General features: G+C 44.9%; 2 protein-coding genes across 3 annotated transcripts in view; both read left to right on the top strand.

The window, feature by feature from the left end:
• Positions 1-3,654: 3,654 nt before the first annotated feature.
• Positions 3,655-7,140, top strand: LOC121632203 (muscarinic acetylcholine receptor M1-like). The gene is made up of 4 exons (XM_041973449.1): positions 3,655-3,729; positions 5,369-5,664; positions 5,741-6,471; positions 6,644-7,140. Exons 1-4 carry the CDS (start codon positions 3,655-3,657, stop codon positions 7,138-7,140), a joined length of 1,599 nt encoding a protein of 532 aa, XP_041829383.1.
• A 2,593-nt stretch (positions 7,141-9,733) lies between these two features.
• Positions 9,734-16,001, top strand: part of fmn2b (formin 2b) — a 60,730-nt gene continuing 54,462 nt past the window's right edge. For both annotated transcript variants that reach the window (XM_041973170.1, XM_041973168.1), the window contains exons 1-2: positions 9,734-11,707; positions 12,957-13,198. In XM_041973170.1, the coding sequence (XP_041829104.1) occupies positions 10,146-11,707; positions 12,957-13,198 (1,804 nt within the window). In that variant the 5' untranslated portion in view covers positions 9,734-10,145. The remainder of the gene's footprint in view (positions 11,708-12,956; positions 13,199-16,001) is intronic.

The raw sequence follows: 16,001 nt of genomic DNA, 5'->3' as shown, positions 1-16,001 counted from the left end.
CTGATGCAGGATTCTAGCTGCTCTATACTCCTGGACCTTGGTTGTTGGATTTCTGCTACCATGAAGTGCCAGATGTTGTGTGCTCCCTCTCCTGTTTAGTCTGCAGGACATGCCGCCCATGGAACATGACAAACATTTTTCAGATATTGTTCCACATTTTTAGAGCCAGTTTGTCTCAGACTGGTGAACCTCTGTCCATCTTTCCTATGAGAGACTCTGCCTCTTTGAAATGCTCCTTTTATGCTGTTATACTATTATATTTACTGATTGGCATATTTTTAATTGGGAATAAAATATGCATCTATTATGAAAGCCATTTCATTATGTTTTTATTTACATTTTAGTGTCCCAACTATTTTGAAATTTATGCTTTGTATTATTACTGATAAAATTTTAGTCCTCTTTTATTCATTTTAATTAAAATCACACAAATAAATTTTTAATAAAATCAGTAGCTTTCTTTAAATTACCTCTAATCACATAAAGAAGATAGTACAGGATAATGCTCAAAAATGGATTTTCCTTTTGAGTTTTAGACGCTGCCGACTTTGTGTGTTGCGTTTGAGTTTTGTGGGAACCCTAAAGTAAAATTAACATCACTTAATTTAAAGATGTTTTAAAGGGTTAGTGCATTCTAAAATGTGTTGTTTGAGCTGTAAACAACATAGTATTACTTTATAATGATGACAACCATCTGTATTGTTAAAATTTTTTGTTTTTATACACTGCTCAACAAAATAAAGGGAACACTAAAATAACATGTCCTAGATCTGAATGTATGAAATATTGTTATTAAACACTTTACATAGTTGAATGTGCTGACAACAAAATCTCACAAATATTATCAATGGAAATAAAACTTATTTATTCATGGAGGTCTGGATTTGGACTCACACTCCAAATTAAAGTGGAAAAACACACTACAGGCTGATCCAACTTTAAAACAAGTCAGAATGAGGCTCAGTAGTGTGTGTGGCCTCCACGTGCCTGTAGGACCTCCCTACAATGTCTGGCCATGCTCCTGATGAGGTGGTGGATGGTCTCCTGAGGGATCTCCTCCCAGACCTGGACTAAAGCATCCGCCAACTCCTGGACAGTCTGTGGTCAACGTGGTGTTGGTGGATGGAGACATGATGTCCCAGATGTTCTCAGCTGGATTCAGGTCTGGGGAACGGGCGGCCAGTCCATAGCATCAATGCTTCATCTGGCAGGAACTGCTGACACACTCCAGCCACATGAGGTCCAGCATTGTCTTGCATTAGGAGCAACCAGGACCAACCGCACCAGCATGTGGTCTCACAAGGGGTCTGAGGATCTCATCTCGGTACCTAATGGCAGTCAGACTACCTCTGGCGAGCACATGGAGGGCTGTGCGGCCCCCCAAAGAAATACCACCCCCCACCATTACTGACCCACTTCCAAACCGGTCATGCTGGAGGACGTTCAGGCAGCAGAACGTTCTCCACGGCGTCTCCAGACTCTGTCACGTCTGCCACATGTGCTCAGTGTGAACCTGCTTTCATCTGTGAAGAACACAGGGCGCCAGTGGTGAAGTTACCAATCGTGGTGTTTTCTCTGGTAAACGCCAAACGTCCTGCATGGTGTTGGGCTGTAAACACAACCCCCACCTGTGGACGTCGGCCCTCATACCTCCCTCATGGAGTCTGTTTCTGACCGTTTGAGCTACACATGCACATCTGTGGCCTGCTGGAGGTCATGTTGCAGGGCTCTGGCAGTGCTCCTCCTGGTCCTCCTTGTACAAAGGTGGAGGTAGCGTCCTGCTGCTGGGTTGTTGTCTCCTACGGCCTCCTCCACGGCTCCTGATTGACTGGCCTGTCTCCTGGTGGTGCCTCCATGCTCTGGACACGACGCTGACAGACACAGCAAACCTTCTGGCCACAGCTCACATTGATGAGCCATCCTGGATGAGCTGCACTACCTGAGCCACTTGTGTGGGTGTAGACTCCGTCTCATGCTACCACTAGAGTGAAAGCACCACCAGCATTCAAAAGTCACCAAAACATCACCAGAAAGCAGAACTGAGACGTGGTCTGTGGTCACCACCTGCAGAACCTCCTTTATTGGGGGTGTCTTTATAACTGCCTATAATTTCCACCTGTTGTCTGTTCCATTTACACAACAACATGTGGAACTGATGGTCAGTCAGTGTTGCTTCCTAAGTGGACAGTTTGATTTCACACAAGTGTGACTGACTTGGAGTTATATTCTGTTGTTTAAGTGTTCCCTTTATTTTTTTTGAGCAGTGTATTTATTCTTTAGTGGGTAAAAAATTACTCAAAAAGCCCACTATAGGGCAAAACCAGTTTTTGTTTTTCATATTCAAACATGATTTAAAGCCATAATTTGTGCTCCTCTACATCACAATAAAAAAACAAACAGTAAAAAAACTTACAGCCCTCTCCCTCCAGATATACCTTGCCTTGCAGATATACAAACCATGCCCACCGACACATGTGCAGGCTGTGAACTTTGTGCTTTTGAGGGCTGTAAAAGTAAGACAGGACTTTTATTCTTACTGCTGATCCTCTTCTGACGACAGACAGAAGCGCGCTTCGGGCAGCTGCTACCACAGACATATACAGACGCTGCTTCATCAGGGAAGAGACATGCTGACATTAAAGCAATTAATGCCATGACGAGCCCCAGACATCCGTCATTTCTTCGTTATGACGGCAGGACGTGGAGAGGCATGATGGAAAAGATGAGCCGGCTTACTCTATGGATGGACTTGAGAATAAACTCAACATTAATCGAACAACACATGAAGGTCTTCTCTGAGGAGAATGGGTGTGTTTTTATACTCACTCTTTTCCCGGTGAGAAGGTTCCACATCTGCACTTTTCCTGTATTTATTATTTGAACTCGTCCTGCGTTCTGCACCAACATGGCTGTTGTAGACGATCTCTGTCGTCTCTGTTTGTGCAGCAGCTGCTTCCTCCCTCTCCTGTCATGATGTTCTGTGAATCATGGCAGCTGTCGGTGATCAGCTGATCGGCTTTTCTCTCTTGTTGTGTTTATGGATCAGCTGAGAAGGAGGAAACTAGCGGTTTATGGTTCACACCGTTATATATTTACCCCAAAGTCTTGTTGGCAGGACCTTCTCTAACGCAGTAGCTGGCTGGTGGTAGACAGGGTTTGTACTTCAGCTATGCACTATTCAGGGGTAGATCTAGGAAAGTTATGACAGGTGACCAGGCAGGAGCCCTGACCGGGGGGGGGGGGGGGGGGGGGGGGGGGGGCTGGGTGCACAAATTAGAACTTTTTTAGGTCTAGATTTTATGAAATATTGAACTGATTATTACAACTAAATTAATCATCTGATGTAAAAAAGTGAATAAAAACTACTAAAACTAGCAGCCAATGATGTATTTTATCAGCAGGTGTTTTGGGTGATGCTGCTGTAGGACTTTTATCACTGCTGCACAAACACTCACACTTCAATGGTAAAAGGAAAAAGCTGTTTTTATCCAGATCATCAGTTTTATCAGAGTTTCTTCATCAGTGTTGAAGAAGCACATTACATGCTGCATTTACTGACCCTTAGACATCTGACGTTTACCCAAGAGAAGGCCAGTTCACAGTATAAATGTATATCACAGATGTGAAAACTTGAAAACACGGAAGCTGTTCACCATGCATGGAGGGTTCCACCCCAGATCCAGAGTTCAGAGGCTATACGCTAAACACAAAGAGGGAGGTCGAGGACTAGTGAGCATCAGGGCCACTATCCAGGATGAACCATCTAAGCTCCATGAATACATCAGGAAGATGACCCCAAGGGATGAAGCACTGAGTAAATGCCTCGGGCAATGGAACCTGGAGGAGAATAAAAAGGAGGAACCATAATGGGAGGACAAGCTGCAAGTCCTACCAATGGTTAGAGAGGGCTAAACTGAAGGACTGCACAGAGGCGCTAACCATGGCACCACAGTAGCAAGCCTTGAGTACCAGGGCAATGGAGGCCCAGATCTACCACACCAGGCCGAACCCCAGGTGCAGCAAAGAGGCCCCTACATCTGACAGCAGGGTGCAAGATACTGGCTGGCAAAGAATACGTGGAACACCATAACCAAGTAGCCGGCGTAGTGTAAAGAAACATCTGTGCAGAATATGGACTGGAGACCCCTATATCACAATCGGAAACACCTCCCAAGGTCTCAAGGAAGAGCTGGAGAAAGCCTAGAAGGTAAAGGCAACAGTAGTACCAGTGGTCATCGGAGCACTGGGGGCCGTGTCCCCTACACTGGAGCAGTAGCTCCACCAGATACCTGGAGAACCATCAGACATCTCCATCCAGAAGAGAGCAGACCAGAAGGAACAGTTAAGATACTGGAGGACCCTCAAGATCCCAGGACTCCGGTAGAGGACCCGAGCTGGAGAAGAACAGCCACACAGCCTACCCAGAGGAGATGGGGGGGTGGGTGAGGGAAGAGTTTTATATATATGGTTATAGTTTTAGTTTGTATATATTTTTTCACTTTGACCTGTCTTACATATGATTAAAACTAAATCTGAATAGTTAATTTAGGCTTGGAGGGATGGTAAAGGTGAAACGTGTGGATCATGACCTACTCCTGATAATTTCACAAGTAAATCGTTATTTCTCTGCAATTGATCTTATCCGCAGGGTTTTATAAACACTACATTATCCTTCAATTTATTAATGTTTAGAGCATAAGTTGACAGATGAATAATCTGTAATAATTTAAACAGTCGATGTGCCTTGTTCTTTATGTAATAAATAGACGAGTTGCACAGCCCCCCAGTCAGCACGTCGCTCTAGCAAACAGCTGCACTGAATGTGGCTCTACATATATATGCTTATGGTCGCCAAAGATTGCCAGAGCCTGTCGGATTCAGGGCCACCTTCTTCCACCACTGTGGTGTCTAGCTGAGTGGATTCTGAAGGGGAAAAGTCTTCACCTCAGAGATTGCTCTGTGGCACAGGTGCTTTGTGTATCTTTCTATCTTGCTATTGGCTGCTGAGCTGATGACTGTCATTCAGTTTTTTCTGCCTGTGTATTCCCGACCCACCCACTCCGTCCCCCGATTGTCCCCACACCTCGCAGATTCTGGCATTTTTCTAAATTTGGCAGTGGGTGGAGCTTTGGGTGGAGTTAGACTTTAGAAACCAGATCATTTATCTGTATTTATCTAGTTTATCATTTGATATCACACAGCATCATTTTAGGACCTGAAACTACAGGCATTTTCCTAAAATGCTGGCTTTTTCATAGCTTACATGGTTGTTCTATATATTCTGGGATGTTGAGTTAGTCCATCAAAATGTCACTAAAACATACTTCATTTCTGTCTTTGCGTATTTCTCCTCCTTTTTCATCCTCAGGTTATTATAATTGTCTTCCTCACCGGTTCGCTTTCCCTTGTCACCGTTGTTGGAAACATTCTCGTGTTAGTGTCGTTCAAGATAAACAAGGCCCTGAAGACGGTGAACAACTACTACCTGCTCAGCCTGGCCTTCGCTGACCTGACCATTGGCACATTGTCCATGAACCTGTATACCACCTACATCATCATGGACCAGTGGGCCCTGGGGCCCCTGGTGTGTGACTTGTGGCTTACTATAGATTATGTGGCCAGCAACGCCTCAGTGATGAACCTGCTCGTCATCAGCTTCGACAGGTAGGAGCTGGTGCTCTTGTCAGTTATGTTTACTGTCCTTTTGAATGTTGCTTATTTTCCTGTTGTTTCCTCTTAGATATTTCTCAGTGACCAGACCATTGACCTACCGGGCCAAACGTACTACCAAGCGGGCTATGCTCATGATTGGATTAGCCTGGTCCATCTCTTTCATTCTCTGGGCCCCAGCCATATTATTCTGGCAGTACATTGTGGGTGAGCGGACAGTTCAGCCCAACGAGTGCTACATCCAGTTCTTGTCTGAGCCCATCATCACATTCTGCACTGCTATTGCTGCATTCTACCTGCCCGTGACAATCATGGCAATTCTGTTTTGGAAGATCTACCAGGAGACAGAAAAACGAGCTAAAGACATACAAGGCCTGAAGGGATTTGGGTCAGACACCAATCCAAGACAAGCTCTGAGTCCAGAGAGTGGCATTCTAAGAGCTGGAGGAGCAGGTGCAGCCAGCAGACAGAAGAATTCAACAGCCATGCTGCGTCAGATGAGGGTCCAAAGCTGCAGCAGCTGTGACCTTTATCATCTGTCTTCAGATAGGAACAGCAAAGATGATGCCATCCCACCAGGAAGGACGGAAAACAGAGGACGTTGCCAGGATTTCTGTTTCCTGTTTTCAACATTTCTGACAACCTGTCCTGCATCCAAGATGTCCTTCAACAACACAACTACAGCGGGCAAGTCCAAGCACAGCAGCTGCGACAGCTTGAGCAATCATCAGGGTGATGCTGGAGACCAGACAGGTTCAGAAGTGGAAGCTGAAGGAGCAGAGCTGTCACAGCCCCCAACAGGTGAAACACGACCCCATGGAGGGGTCTTCATTGGCAAGAATTTCAACAACTGATAAAGTTTTAATTCTGTCTGTCTGTCTGTCTCTATCTATCTATCTATCTATCTATCTATCTATCTATCTATCTATCTATCTATCTATCTATCTATCTATCTATCTATCTATCTATCTAGTTGATAAGAAGTCTGGGAAGGTGAAGGAGAAGAAGCAGAACCGATCATCCGTCAGAATTACGGCAGCATCCGATGGCGTTCCCTCCTCTCCAGCTGCAGCCGTGGCCATGAAAGACGCTGCACTGACCAAACGCTTTGCCTCAAAGGCTAAAATGGAGCTCAGCAAACGCAAGAATGAAAAAAAGGCCAATGAGAAAAAGGCAGCCCAAACCCTGAGTGCCATCCTGTTTGCATTCATCACTACATGGCTACCGTACAACATCATGGTGCTGGTCAACACGTTCTGTCAGGACTGCATCCCGGAGACGCTCTGGGCTCTGGGCTACTGGCTGTGTTATGTGAACAGCACCGTAAACCCCATGTGCTACGCTCTGTGCAACAAGACCTTCAGAACAACTTTCAGGGAGATTTTAATGTGTCAGTGGAACCAGAGAAAGAACAATCCTCATTTCCATCACAGGCAGGCCGTTGCATACCGGAGGAAAGACCCCTCGTAGAGTGAAGGTTTCCCATTATTTCATTTTTTATCAGTAAAAAATAAAACCGAAAAAAGAACAAAACAGGTATTTATTAATCATTTTATCAGTGTATTTATTCATGTATTTATCTTTAATGAGAAGTGCAGGTTGAGGGTTACACTTCATATATTTGGGTCTTAGTTATGTGAAGAATTGTAAACACCAACACTCAATTAAAATAATTTAATTGAATCAAATTTCTCTCATTACATCCAAAGGCATGCCAATAAATAAAAAAATGTGAATGCTTATTTTCAGCTATGATATGCTGAGAACAGCTGATTAATAAAGAAAAATCCTTTCAGATTTAGTAAACAACTTTAGAGATGTTGATTCTGTGTGTACTGTATTGTATGGAAGTGTTTTAGAAAGTGTTAAGTTATGTGTGGCGGCAGGTCAAATTACCATTCACTGGACACAAGGTCATAATCTGGTGTCTTTATTTCTTGACTGTCCAAACCAAAAACAATGAAAATATAAAAATAAAAGGGCAGATTTAAATGCATTTAAGGTTTACAAAATGTTTTTAGTGATAATGGGTCTTCCACTTTCCACTCTGTTTTACCAGGTTACCAGGTTCACTTCTGGATATCAACATTTCCCCACAGAAAACTGAGCAACAATACATTCACCTTTCCAGAAATAAAATGATATGTCCATCAGCTGATGCATAAACAACTGAAAACTGTTAAGAACTATAATTCTTAACAAAACTGCATATCAGTCTCAATTCAACATACACCACTAATGCAGCAGCAGTGCACTTCAGGATACTTACTGCACAAAATGTCTGTTAAGTCCAAATTTACAGGCTACAGCAGCTGCGTACCTCATGCCTCAAGAATTACACGGCACTCAAAGAGCTGTCCTGACGGGGTAATCTTAAATGACTCACACCTGTACAGAAACACAACAGAGAATTTCCTACAGCTTTTACAGGTAAACTAAGCAGATAATCATCAGGAGTTCCTAAAAAATAACCAAGACAGCAACAACAACATGTATCACAACAACAACCAAAAAACCAGAAACACACACACCTGAACCAAAGCAACTCTTCATGTATAAACACACTGGACACCTCAGTGCTGAGTCAGCATGCAGAGGATGAGGAAGGAGGAGGATCAGAGATGAAGAGTGTGATCCTGCAAATGTGACACCTCTACGGAGGCTAGAGGCAGACTAGGGCAGCCCAGAAACCTGCAATCCAGCAGCAATCCTGGAGCACCAACTCCAGCCCCCCCACCACGAGACCACCCTGGACTCACCCAGAGTGTTGCAGAGGAAGACCCCAGCCACACCCAAACACCCTTCCCTGTGCCATTCTCTGAGTCCCAGCGTGGCAACCAGACACCAGGGCATGCACCAACCCACCCCGTGGCAGCACACCTGGCAGGCCCAGAACCCCCCGGCATTAACCGACCCCTCCACCCCTAGGCACCAGAGCCCACTCAGCCCACCCCAGAACAGTCTAGCAACCCAGCCCAGGGCCAAAGCCTACCGACCCAGGCCCAACCACCATGAGGCGACCCCATCCGCAGATGCCCCCCACAACCCCACAGGGCCAGACACAGAGCCGTCCCCACAGCTGAGCAGTCCAGATCCCCACCACAGAAACCAGAAGGCACCCGCCACCAATATCCCACCCCCAAAACGACGAGGTCACAGTCCTCCACCTACACTAAGTGATGGAACTAAGCACAGGGGACCAGAGGGAATGAGATTCAGGTAATATAGTTTTTTGAGGAGGTAGACATTGTCTCACTACTGATGTGGTCAACTAAGAGATTCCTAAACTGCTGAATACACAGATTATTTTTGTTTTTCCAGTTCACAAGGATAGTTTTCTTTGCGATGCATAATGCTGTGTGTATCACGTGTGCAGAGTTAATTACCATATTAATGTCACCCAAGTCACCTAGTAGACATAGTGCGGGGATTGTAGGAATATTACATTTAAACCATGTTGACATGTCCACACATACCTGAAGCCAGAACCTGCGGACAGGTGTGCAGGACCACAAGGCATGGAGGTAGTTGTCTGGTGTGTTTTCATTGCAGTGTGTGCAGATGTTTGATTGTGACAGACCCATCCTGAACATCCTTTGTCCTGTATAATGAGTTCTATGCAGAATTTTGAATTGTATTAGTTGTATATTTGAATTCTTAGTAATTTTAAAGGTGTTTAAACATATTTGTGACCATTTATTTATTTACCATTGGCTCTATCACACACATTCATCCCCAAGAGACACAATGTGGGGTTCACTGTATTCATGCAGTCAGGGGACACCTGGAATCGACCCACCGACTTTCAGGTTGGCAGACGCTGCTTTTCCTGCTGAGCTACAGCTGCTTCCTGAAGACGAATGTAATTTAGACTTAGAACAGCCTTAATATTGGAATGAACTTTGTAAAAGCTGTGTGTTTTTGAAAAGCAAAGATGAGCTCCATTTTGGACTGAGTATGAAATATTCAGAACTGCAATGCTGCATGAGGAATGAGCATTGTGGGTGATGTAGGCAGCAAGCTGAGAATCATGGGAAATGCAGTCAGAATATGTGATTAGCTGCAGTAATAAGCCATTGGAGGAGGGTGTTACACTCCATAAACCAGCACGATCATTATTCCTCACAGGATGTGGATTTGTCTCCATCCCGGTTGCTCTCCAGCTCTCCCAATCTGCACACAGTGCTTGCATCACCCTTTCAGCAGACTGAAGGAGGAGTATGGGGGAGGGTAAGAGAGAGAGAGTAGGAGGGTTCTGGATGTCTCTCCAGCATCAGTGTCAACATCACTGCCTTCGTCACCGGAAAACAAGTCCGACTGTCGCACAGCACAGCCTGGGAAAAAAGGAAGAAATAAACCATCATCAGTAAGCTCTGCCTCCACCACTAGGAACAAAAATCTCCCCCGGAAAAGAAGAGCTCTCCCAGGCATGATCTGAGAGGAAAGGAGGCGGCCATTGCTCCATCTCCTTCATCATGGGGAATCAGGAGGCAAAGCAGAAGAAAGCTGCTGCAGCATCAGGTAACGGGAGCTACCCTTCACTGACTGAAGGTTGGAGAGAGGGAGGCGGGGATGTGTCCAAAAAAGAGGGTAAGAAAGTCCACGGTAAGCATGGAGGTAAAGGAGCAGGCAGTGGAGGAGGGGTAGGTGTGCATAGCACAGGACCATGCAGAAAGAAAAACAAGCATGAGTCCAAGTCCTCTGTTTTTTCCATCCGGAAGAGAAAGAGCAATTTGAAAGGGAAAGGAGACACCTGCTCATCAGTGACGGGCTCCAAGGAAGACGTTTTATCATCTCAGCTTGAAGACACAGACACAAAAACCCAGAACCTGTCTGCAGATGAGTTGGGACTGTCGGACACGGAGGCAGCTTTTCCCAACAGGAGGAAGACACAAGGTGACGGGGATGGAGGTGGAGAAGGACAGATGCAGGTGGTGCAGCGGAAAGCCTCGACAGCAGCGACTTCCCCCACGGAAGACGGAGGGCCAAAGGGAGGCAGCTCTGGGTCGGACACAGACATCTACAGTTTCCATTCTGCTGCTGACCATGAGGATCTGCTTGCTGATATCCAGCTCGCTATCAGGCTCCAGCATCAGCAGCAGAATGGGGGGGTTAACCCAGTGGTGGAGGCACCAGCAGCAGGAGGAGGGAATCTGAGCTGGGGGGCCGAAGAGGGGAGGAAAAAGCAGAGTAACGGGTTCATGCAAGCAACTACCCCTGAGAAGCTTGAGCTAACCCCGGAATTAGAGCTGGGATCTGACGCCCTGTCGTTCCTGGAGACGGGAACACCATGTGAATCCGTCACAGGCCGGGAACCGCCCCCAGAGCCACATCTCCCCTTCTATAAAGAAGGGCAGGAGGAGGTGGGGCTTCTGGACAGAGAAACCTCTCTTTGTTTTGCCACAGGCACAAAAGACCAGCATGCTTTGCTGCAGCTGCACCAGCTCACAGACATCTCCATGGCAACTACAGGGGGGCTAGCTGTAAGCCCCATCACCATGGCAACCTGTGGTAACAGCTCCCCCGAAGTTAAATCTAAAAGTCCGGGAGAAAGTCTGTGTGGGGTTGAAACCCTGCAGAAAGAAGATCTGAATCCTGTGGATGGTGCTGATCTACCCCCCCCAGACAGTACCAGTAAAAGTCCTGAACCTACAGACTGGCTGAGCTCAGGGACGGTGTGTGAGGATGATAAGGGACAGTTAGGGCCTGGGATCAATGCCGAGTCCCGAGAGGACTGTCTGAGTGCTGGACCTGAACCCAGCTCTGCTGTCTGCACCAGTGCTTCCCCCCCAGACCAGATTTGCAGGGTGAACAGCATCTGCTCCACCACGCTGCCCCCCCACGAGAGCCCTAATCTGGCCAAACAACTCCTCAGGTCTACACACTCCTCCAGCCATGTGGTGAAACCTTATCCACCCATCCTCCCCTCCTACATCAAGACCACTACCAGACAGCTGAGCTCCCCGGGACACTCCCCAGCCCTGTCTCCATCCCATAGCCCCCTGTCTCCACGCAGAGCCCACCATCACCTGCACAGGTACCCGACTGCATGCCTGACGTCACTCTGTTTAGATTTCAAATATTATTTTATGAGCACAAGTAATACTGCCAGCATTAATTCTAAATCCTTCATCATCATCACCATTCTAACAACGAAACCGGATTTCATGTCTAGAACATGTCGACTAGATACTGAAAAGGTGGAAGGTGGCAGATAAGAGACCAATATGGAGACCAGAGCATGTTTTCCTGAGTCTGGAGCTGGAGATCATCGAGGAGACATAAGATGATGTTTTTATGACATTTTAGTTAAAAATGACGTCACGTTGGAGTTTATTTCTATTGTTTTGCTTCTTACTGAAATAATTAGAAACCTCTGAAATATTGATCAACCGAAATAATAGAATAAAATAAAGTACTTTCAAAAAGCACTGAGTAATTTCAACTAATTAAGTTCCCAAATTAAAATTACAACGTTGAATACAATGAATTAACTCCAATGTGTTGTTAATGGAAGTAAACACACATCACCATCTTTGGTTTTATTTACACTGATTCAACACTTTGATTTATTTTAATATTTTTAACTTAAGTTATATCCACTAAATGTATTCTATTACAACCAGCATGCAGCTGACTGAAGCTTGCCTCTGAGTACCAGCAGACAGCGTCTTTACTGGAAAGCATGTGATTGGACCACAGCAGCTTCTCTCAACCATGACCACCATGTTTGTTTTAATAAGCTCTCAGCACAGATTAAGCTTAACTTCAGCATGTTCTTCCTCCCCATTCAGGATGTCCTCTGTGGGTTTACCGCAGCGCTAAGATGCTGAGAGGCGTGGAGACAAAAACTCAGCCCAAATTTACTAGAAAACTAACATATTTTTCTCCATCAGTACAAACACAGTGTTTCTGCTTGTTTGGTTATTGTTCCAGTTATGTCCCCTCAAGTAATGATGAAGTTGTATTTTGGGTTAAAACCATCTGAAAACTTCTGTGACTCCCTGCAGCGATGTCTGTTTCATCTGCTGTCTGACTATTTACACGTAGCCAGAACTACACTGAAAAACGGTGAGATGCTGACGTATATTGGGAGTGAGACTGGAGAAGAATCTGTGGAGGATGCAGCTGGTTTCTAGTTTTAGACTTTCCAAAGTAAATTTTTACTTCAATTATTGTCCACCTGTAGAACGATGAGAAAATATTCAGCATGTTTATCTAAATGACCAGAATGAGCTTGGAGAGTTATTTTAAGGTTAAACTAAGGCGAATGTAAATGCTGACAGGACTCCGGCTGAGGGTCCTCAGGCCCACAGGCAGCGCTCTCGGAGCCTCGCTGACTCTCTGAGTCGCTCAGCTGACTGGACGGAGGAGCTGGAGAGGAGGCTGAGGAGCAGAGAGGAGGATGGAGGAGGTTCGGGAGAATACCTGCTGGACTCCAGAGGAGGAGGTAGTCAGCCCATCTGTGCTACCAGAAGATCCTCCTGTGGACAGGCCTCTCTTTGTGGGTTTCAGGATGTCTTTTCAGGTAAGAACAGTAACTGTTGTGGAGATGAGGAACTCTTAGCTTTGACTTTCAGTTCTGATTTTATGCCTTCACTGTATGGTCCAGGTCAGTTTAGACCTGGACCAAGAAGTCCCCCATAGTAAGTGTCTGTACGTCATTCTAACTACAGATCTGTTTTGAATGTCTGGATAGTCTATGCCACTTTAATAAATGTAGAATTAAAATCTGTTTCAGAGAGTTCTTACAACACTCATGTTTGGAGAAAAACATCTACAGTTCCACAGTATTGTGTCCAGTATAAGGGACACAAAACACAAATGTTTTCTCTGAAGTCAGAAACAGCCTGAATCTTCTGGAACTGCCAAAATGTTTAACCATGGAAACTATCAAACGCCCTCACTGCTACATCATATACAGTATATCAGTGCTATAACATATTATATATAATGTTGATATCGTAATTATCAATATTAATTCAATATTTACCACCTAAAACACAAAATAAGACAATAATAATAATTCTAAGATACTCTCTGCATTCGGAGCAGTGGTGTGTTCAGGCGTCTGTAGCTCAGTTAGCAGCCTCTGACCAACCCAAAGATCTGGAGATTGATTTCTGGCTCCCAAAGACTTTATGCCACAGTGTCTTTGAGCAAGATGCTGAACCCCACATTGTCTCCAACATGTCCACCAGGGAATGTACGTGTGCAACAGATAAACCTCAGTATAAAAGGGCTGTATAATGTCTGAATGTTGCATTCAATGTAAAAGAGCTTTGAGTGGTCAAATACAAACAGGAAATAGCTGAAATCCATTTACTATCCCACGCATTCCAGTTCATGGTCACAGGGAAGCTGGAGCCTGTCCCAGATAGCAGAGGTACACCTGGACAGGTGGCCCGCCTATCGCAGGCTTTATTTTGCTGGTAACTGATTCCAACATTACTGCAGGTTGTCCCTGTTTTTGAGACCTTTACATATTTTTACATCCTCTTTGAAGTCTGAATCCTCCTCCTCATCTTGGAGGAATGGATCCTGAAAGATGATGGCAGCTCGTGCACCTTCTGTTCCATTTGGGCACAGATGGTCCAGCTCCAGTCCTCAGGGACTGCAATCTTGTGGGTTTTCAATGTTTCCCTGCTCCAGCACACCTGACTCAAAGGAATGAGTCATTGTGCAGAACTTCATAGGCTGTTGGATCCATCTGAGTCAAGTGAGTTGGAGCAGGGACACACTGAAAACCTGCAGGACAGCAGCCCTTGTAGGGGTGACTTTACTCAACCATGCCTTTGGCCGTCATATACTCCCTCTCATGCTGTTTTATTATCATTATTTTTTATCATATTTGGACATTTTAAAGACCAGAAGGTGTGTGCCTCTGCAGGGGAACCTGGATAAATGTGATAGAAACATAAATAATGCACAAAAAACATGTCCCATATTGCTTCACAGTTTCTAGATTACCTAAAACTAGCATCTTCTTTCATTTGACCCCCACTGGTCACACTAAAATCCATCCAATTGACAGGAGTCAAATCTGTGTGTAAACATGTGAAGCAGCTACACAAAAGTATAACAATTTAAAATATTTAGTTTTTAATGCATTTTGGGTAATCACGTCATTAATTATCAGTTAAAAAGGATGGAATATTTTTTGGGGAGATTTAGGGTATTTTTACTGCTGTCAAATGCCAAAATGTGTGAAATTTGAGCCAAACACCATACTGTATGTGTTGATCAGTTTCTCAACACCCTGGAGTTTCTCTCTCCATTATAATTTTTTTGTCCATGGATCTGCTACATCCCTGTTTAAGAGGAGGACTGAAGCTGGGACTTGACTGATCTTGGTCTCATCTTTCTTTCCTGATCTTTAGCTTCACCTTCATGTAATCAAGTCATTTCCAGTCATAACTACTGTGTATTTCTTTCCCAGTAACAGTTGCTGGGGTGAAAAACTGGTGACAATATGTTTTATTATTATATTGTTAAACCCGATCAACAGAAAAAACATATAGAAATACAGCTCTTGGTTGGATGTGGGACACAGCCATGTTCAGGCTGAAGCTTCGTTTCCCTCAGCTGCAGAGGACCTTTTTTGGAGGTGAATGTTCCAGTAAATTTACTGCTTCAGGCTTCATGTTGCTGAGCAGTCAGAGAATTTCTTCACACAACCTAAATTCCAAAAAAGTCAACTCTGTGTAAACTTTAAATAAAATCAAAATCTCATATTTTATTCCCAGTAGAAAATCAGCAACATCTCATTTCACCATGTGATGGAAAATATGAGCTGATAGTGAATCTGATGCAGCAACATCTCTGTAAAAAGTAGTTCCAGGGTGGTGTTCAGCATGGTGTAAAAAGTAGTTCCAGGGTGGTGTTCAGCATGGTGTAAAAAGTAGTTCCAGGGTGATGTTCAGCATGGTGTAAAAAGTAGTTCCAGGGTGATGTTCAGCATGATGTAAAAAGTAGTTCCAGGGTGATGTTCAGCATAGTGTAAAAAGTAGTTCCAGGGTGGTGTTCAGCATGGTGGAAAAAGTAGTTCCAGGGTGATGTTCAGCATGTTGTAGCATCTCTTCTTCTAACATGTCTGGAAACGTCTGGGAAGTGAGGAGACCAGTTGCTGGAGTTTTAGGAGAGGAATGTTGTTCCATTCTGGTCTGATGCAGGATTCTAGCTGCTCTACAGTCCTGGACCTTGGTTGCTGGATTTCTGCTTCCATGAAGCTCCAGATGTTGTGTACTGGTGAAAGGTCTGGACTGCAGGCAGGCCAGTTCAGCAGCCGGACTCTTCTCCTGTGAAGCCATGCTGCTGTGATGGATGCAGGA

Source organism: Melanotaenia boesemani, chromosome 21 (assembly GCF_017639745.1).
Source record: "Melanotaenia boesemani isolate fMelBoe1 chromosome 21, fMelBoe1.pri, whole genome shotgun sequence".
NCBI lineage: Eukaryota > Metazoa > Chordata > Actinopteri > Atheriniformes > Melanotaeniidae > Melanotaenia > Melanotaenia boesemani.
This window is presented reverse-complemented; position numbering and strand designations above follow the sequence as displayed.